This window comes from Euprymna scolopes, chromosome 45 (genome assembly GCF_053919585.1).
Source record: "Euprymna scolopes isolate OS-2025 chromosome 45, ASM5391958v1, whole genome shotgun sequence".
In the NCBI taxonomy this organism is placed as follows: Eukaryota; Metazoa; Mollusca; class Cephalopoda; order Sepiida; family Sepiolidae; genus Euprymna; species Euprymna scolopes.
The window spans coordinates 3754932-3761841 of record NC_136526.1 but is presented as its reverse complement, the minus strand read 5'-3'; the positions used below and the strand labels follow the sequence as shown (position 1 = coordinate 3761841).

The following is a 6910-nucleotide window of genomic DNA, read 5'->3' as shown; positions in this document are numbered from 1 at the left end:
AAATATTGGATCTTATCTCATTTCATCTCGAGTCCCAAGGGGCTCAAATTATGGCCTATTATAGGCGCCATCATTCCCGCCGAGTTTACCATGCAACATTCATGGATCCTTCCAAAGGAACCAGGAACTAGCATTCCAACAATGGGAATTCGAACTAAAGGCTCCATGCGTATGGAAGAAAATCGGGCCACCGTTTTGCAAATGGACTAAACCAGAACCAAAGAACTTTCATTGCTGTTACTTGTGAATAAATTTTGAGTTTTTGTTTGTAGAATTCATTTGCTTTTGCAGGGAGGAAATTGAGATGCGTGAGGAAAAACTTTCTTACAATATATATATATATATATATATATATATATATATATATATATATATATATATATATATATATATATATATATACAAGCTGTACCCTGCCACGCGTTGCAGTGGCTCAATTTGGTGTAATGGAAAAATTTAATAAAAAGAGAAAATGCATGTTTCTTATATTAGTACAGCAATCCACTGCAAAAAGTGAAAAAGAAGGCGAAAATGAAAAAAAAAATGGTACTCTTGCAGAATTTGATCTGGATTCTCGGGAGTTTCTGTCAATCATTCATGGTTTGGACTTGGCCAACAATCAGTGGATGAAGCCGAACGTAGAAAAAATGTTGAAACGCTGAATGTTTTTTTTTGTTTGTTTTCTTTATGCAAAAATGTAAGTTAGTAATTAATATTTGGTTGATGGGGGGGGGTTACTATACACAGATTCAAAAAAGTTGTCCAAAAACAAATAAATGAAAGCAAAGGTAAGGTAAGTTACGTTTCTACATAACTGGATAATTTTTTAGTGTTTTTATGTAATGTAAAATGTTTAATCGGCTCGAACAAGAGAAATGGTCGCAGACTCTGTTGACTACGTTAAGTTTGGGAAAGTAAGTTGAAAACTAAAAACTATACAAAACAGTGTCTTACTTACATCATCAACGCTCTGATCCCCAGCTGGACTCAATTGTGATGGATGGCTCTCGTTTGGGTGAGGCCCCGTGTTTTGACAAGCTTCTGGGTTTGACCTTTACTCCTGATCTGAAATGGAACACGTACATCAAGTCTGTTGCCAAGGTCGCTGGAAAGATGGTGGGATCCTTCTACCGCTCCAGAAGATATCTCACTACTGATTCAATTCTCTATCTATATAAAAGCCAAGTACGGCCAAGGATGGAATACTGTTGCCATATCTGGGCAGGAGCTGCCAAAAACAGCCTATCATGCCTTGACAGAGTACAAAATAGACTTCGTGGTTTAGTGGGGGATGCTCTTTTCTCTACCCTGCAACCCCTCTCCCACAGAAGAGACGTTGCGAGCCTATCCTTGTTTTATCGTTATTTTCATGGCAGGTGCTCGTCTGAACTCCAATCCCTGGTCCCCCCTCGCCAAACTTTCACGAAAATCACCCGTCTAGCTGAATCCACTGTGAAAAATTTCCCCCACTCTATATCTGTGCCTAAATCAAAACGCGGATTTCATGAGCAAAGCTTCTTTCTTAGAACTGCACGCCTGTGGAACTCTGTTCCGTCTGCCTGCTTCCCTCCGGACTACAACTTGGATTTCTTCAAGTCTAATGTTAACAAATTCCTAATGAACCGCCCCCCTAAGTAAACACTTCATAAAATCTCCTCACTAACGTGATGTACTTGCAATAACCCTTATCCCTGAGTGGCTTCCGGGCCTTGATAAGTGGTGATCACTGTGTAAAAAAAAAAAAAAAAAAAAAAGAAACCCTACAAATATATGTTACCATGACATAGGCTGGCATAATCGGTGGGTTTCTGACAGTATTTTGTATAGTTTTTTAGTTTTAACTCACTTTCTCTAACTTAAAGTAATCAACAGGGTCCACCACCATTTGTAGCTTTCAAATACACCTATAAACACTGTTTTTCAAGCCAACTAAACGTTACGTTAAATGAAAAGGGTTTGTGTTACTAAACACAGATATAAAGAAGTTGTCAAAAAATAAATATATAACAAATAAATGTTATCAAAGGCAAGAAAAGTAAATGTTCTACCTAACTGGATAAGATTTTAGTGTTTTTATGTAATGTATAATCGGTCCAAAAACATTCAATGTTTATCGGTATATCTGAAAAATACAAATGGAGGCAGACTGTATCGAACACGTTAAGTTTGGGGAAATTTTGGGAAAATGAGTTTAAACTAAAAATATACAAAATACGGTTAGGAACTCACTCAATATATGTTACCATCACATAGGCTGGCATATAATCGGTGGTTTTAAACTTTTGCTCGATACAGGTGACGACTTTTAAAAGTCCCTTTTAGTGATTACCTGGTTTGAGGATATTTGTATAACTAAACGGCAAATCTGCTCCAAAAAATCCGGTATTATTTTACTTTTAGGCCCGTTTCACGTTCATATATAACAAAATATTTTATTGCAGATTTTGGTGTGCTAAAAACGAATCTGCAAACCGTTTCCGTAGCAAAAAGAAAGTTTTCATGATATTCATGAAATTACTTTTTCGAAAAGTGGGTGATCACTTTTCAATGTAAATTTTCCTTAGAATGAGCACCCACTTTCTGGCCACCTGAGAGAGGGGCATTTTTCTGTGTTTCTTGGCTAAAAAGTTTTTTGTTTGATTTCTTTTGCATGGTAATAACCCCTGAACTCTGGGACTATTTTCCATTTCACAGCCATAGCCTTCGTTTACGCTATGCGTGAGCATAAACGAAAGCTGTTTAGCCAATAAACATGGGAAAAAATCCCCCCTCTCTCAGGTGGCTAGAAAGTGGGTGCTCATTTTAAGTTAAATTTACATGGAAAAGTGATCGCCACTTTTTCGAAAAAGTAATTTCTTCATATCATAAAAACTATTTTTTTGCGACGGAAATGGTTTGAAGATTCGTTTTTAGAACACCAAAATCTACAAAATCTACAAAAAAATTTTTGTTATTTACGAACGTGAGACGCACGGCTTTTAATGGAAAATTATATCAAAAATCCGGAGGAAAATAGTTTTCAATAAAAACAGCAAATGAATTCGATAGAAAAACAATGGATGCTATTTTTTTTTCTTTTTTCTGTGTGTTTCTTGGCTAAAAAGTTTTTTGTTTGATTTCTTTTGCATGGTATTAACCCCTGAACTCTGGGACTATTTTCCATTTCACAGACGTAGCCTTTGTTTATGCTATGCGTGAGCATAAATGAAAACTGTTAAAAATGCATTCGCGTACCAAACTGCCTTGTCAAAAAACCTTTAAGCCAATAAACACGAAAATAAATGCCCCTTCCTCAGGTGGCCAGAAAGTGGGTGCTCATTTTAAGTTAAATTTACATGGAAAAGTGATCACCCACTTTTCGAAAAAAATCTTCAGATCATGAAAACTATTTTGGTACTCCTTGGGCGTTGAGTTCCATGGCGACCCACAGAATTATTTAATGGTCGTTCCCTTAGTACCCCCCTAGTCAAGGCTAATGCATGCGCACATAACATCTTTTATTTATTTGCTTATCTGGTGGAGTTTCTATACTGATAGGTTTTTTGAAATTTTTTCACTGGATTATTATTGATTGAACACTAACCAGATTATGAAAAAAAAATTTAAAAAAAAAATCATTTCAACATTTGAAAGGGGTACTCACTTTTTAGTTACCACGTTCTGGTAAATCGGTCACTCATTTTTTTTTCTAAATACGGAAGTGTCTTCGGGAGATATAAAATGGTTGCATGTTGACGAAGCAATGTATCGGGAGGCGTACGGGATGAAAAATTATTGGTAAATTTTTAGATTAGGTCCACCCCCTCAATTTTCTTTAAAATGACGACTTGAAATGGTTTTCGACTATGCTGAATACGAAAATCGCATTGAAAATGTGCAGAAATACGTAGTTATCAAGATATAAAAAGTTGTATTATGCATTGTAATCTTTGGCGGCCATCTTTTTTACGTGCGTGTATTTGTTTATGGCGCGTGTGCACGTAAAAAGATGGCCGCCGAAGAATACAATGCATAATACAACTATTTATTTCCGCAAAATTTCAATGCGATTTGCGTGTTCAGCATACTCGGAAACCTATAAATGTCGTCATTGAAAGGAAAATTGTGGAGGTGGACCTAATCTAAAAAAATACCAAATTATTAAACATTTCTCCAGCATGTTAGTGAAATTTATAATACTTCAAAGAAAATATAAAAAAAACAAAAGTTTTGAAAAATAACAAAAAAAACTCACCTTTCATAAAAACAATTTAAAAAAAAACACCCACAAACTGACTTTTAACTAAATAAGTAAAAAAAAATGTTTTAACTCAAAACTTTATTTTGATAGAAACAATAAAAAAAGTCATGGTCAATCTATTTTTTTCTTTGAGAAACAAATATATATCTGACTTACAAATGCGGTAGAAGCTCATATTATTTTTACTTTCTATGGTTTTGATATACCGCGTTTTTATTGCTTACAAAATGGGTGACTTATTTATCAGAACGTTGTAACTAAAAAGTGAGCACCACTTTCAAATGTCGAAATAATGATTTCTTTTTAATTTTTTTTTAATAATCTGTTTAATTAGTGTCCAATCAATAATAATCCAGTGAAAAAAACCCCTAAAAACCTATAAGTATAGAAATTAAGCATACGTCGCCTTTCGCACTTTTACAAACATTATTTCCGTTAACTCTTTTCATAAATAATTTTTAAAAAAAGTAACTAAACCATTTATTGATAATTTGTCACGTGTACAAACATTTATTTATTTACGTAGGCTTAACTCTTTTCATGAATAACATCACAACTTGGAAAGTGAATCAGAATGTTACTTTGCAGATTACTTTTGAAGAGACTTAATTTTTTTGCGGAAGCCATCTATGAAACCATACAGAGAAACAATTGTTTGATTCCTACCCTGTAAACTTAAATTGAGCTTATTCAGATGCTGAGTAATATCCGTGAGGAATGCTAGACCTTTCAGAAAGTTGACGTCTTGCAATAAACCTTTAAATCCATCAGTGTCTGCATTCAGTTCTTCTAAAAAGTTTAGAATCTCATTACGCAAACTGAAGAACTGCTGCAGACATTTCCCAGCACTAAGCCAACGAACAGTAGAATGGAGTGAAACGTCAGAAAATTCTGTATCCAAATCTTTCAAGAAATCAACAAATAGACGATGCCTCAGTGCTTTATTACCGCCTCTAATAAAATTAATAATTCTCATTACATGCTGCATTACATCAGATAAACGTATACATCGACTAGATAACGATTCTTGATGAATGATGCAATGAAACATTGGGCAGTCGACTCCAGCATCTCCCAAGTACACTATAACCCCTCTTTTAGCTCCTGTCATTGATTTGGCACCATCTGTAACGATGCAAGAGCATTTCTGAAATCCACCATACATGCTCACTAAAGAATTCAGTGCTTCATAAATATCAGATCTTTTTGTAGTGGTAAAAGTGGGAGTAAGCCGAGTAACTCCTCACTGACATTAAACTGTGAGTCAATACTTCTAACAAAGACAAGCAACTGGCTGACATCCCTTATATCTGTGCTTTCATCAAGAGCGAGAGAATAATAAAATGAAAAAGTTACTGAACATTTATAAAAGGAAAAATACTTTCTCACGTACTTACTTCTTTTCATGAAGGTCAGAGGAATAGTTGGCCGAAAAGTCGTGAAACAACAACTAATAAAAATGAGAATAATAGTCCGCAATAAATAAAAATGGTGCTAATGCAGAGAGCGATCTGCGCTATTTTTTAAATCATATTTCCACGTTTAATTAAAGTTTTACGATATGTTTTTTTCATTCAATTGTAAGGTTAAAGTACAGAATAGGTACAAAACTTCCTCCCCTACCCATGTTAAGAATGACTTTTTAAATAATAACATTATTTCAGCACGGATCACTCTCTGCATGAGTATCATAAAAATTAATACAAATAATACTTATCTCAATAAGTGAAAGGCTAATTTCTACCGGAAATAAAATGGCGATAATCTCGCAGTTACGAAAAATATTTTTTATTTAATTTAATATTTTTATAATTCGCAATGCTAAATTATTTTAATAACATGCAAACATTCCTTGACTTTAAAAATAGAATTTCTGAAAATTTCAATTAAATTGGAAACGTAGAAATATGGTTTTATTCGCTTATAACAAACCAAGAATTACATTTTTATATATATAGATATTAGAGCTCAGACGAGCACCTGCCATGGAAATAACGATAAAACAAAGATAGGCTCGCAACGTCTCTTCTGTGGGAGAGAGGTTGCAGGGAAGAGAAAAGGGCATCCCCCACTAAGCCACGAAGTCTATTTTGTACTCTATCAAGGCAGGATAGGCTGTTTTTAGCAGCTCCTGCCAAGATGTGGCAGCAGTACTCCATCCTTGGACGTACACGGCTTTTATACATATATATACTACATATTTATATATTTTTCTGAGTCACGCTGTATATATATATATATATATATATATATATATATATATATATATATATGAAACGAAACTTTGATCATAACCAGTTTATTATAATCAAAAGATCACATGAAAACACTAGTTTTTTTTGGCATTTTTTCCTCTGTTCTGTAGCATATGTTTTAGATGACCTCCATTTAGCTTTTGTTTTTGTGGGGTCACCCTATATATATATATATATATATATATATATATATATATATATATATATATATATATATAATTGTGATTCCCCAGACTTTGAATTATTATCGCTGGACCCACAAACAAATTTATACAAGCACTTGCCCGATTCGGATATCTACACAGCGGATTACCCAATATATAATTTGGACCTTATTACCAAACGGATGTAAAGAACATATAACACGGATTTTACCATTTTACCACGGATTTTTACATTTTATGTTTAACATACA

General features: G+C 34.1%; 1 protein-coding gene across 1 annotated transcript; it reads right to left on the bottom strand.

Moving 5' to 3' along the window:
- Positions 1-4829: 4829 nt before the first annotated feature.
- LOC145269046 (protein FAM200B-like) lies at positions 4830-5405 on the bottom strand. Its single transcript, XM_080124648.1, has one exon. It carries the CDS (start codon positions 5403-5405, stop codon positions 4830-4832), a length of 576 nt encoding a protein of 191 aa, XP_079980774.1.
- Positions 5406-6910: the final 1505 nt, after the last annotated feature.

Coding starts and splice junctions, on each gene's coding strand:
- LOC145269046 (XM_080124648.1), bottom strand. CDS start 5,405: ATGTATGGTGGATTTCAGAAATGCTCTTGCATCGTTACAGATGGTGCC.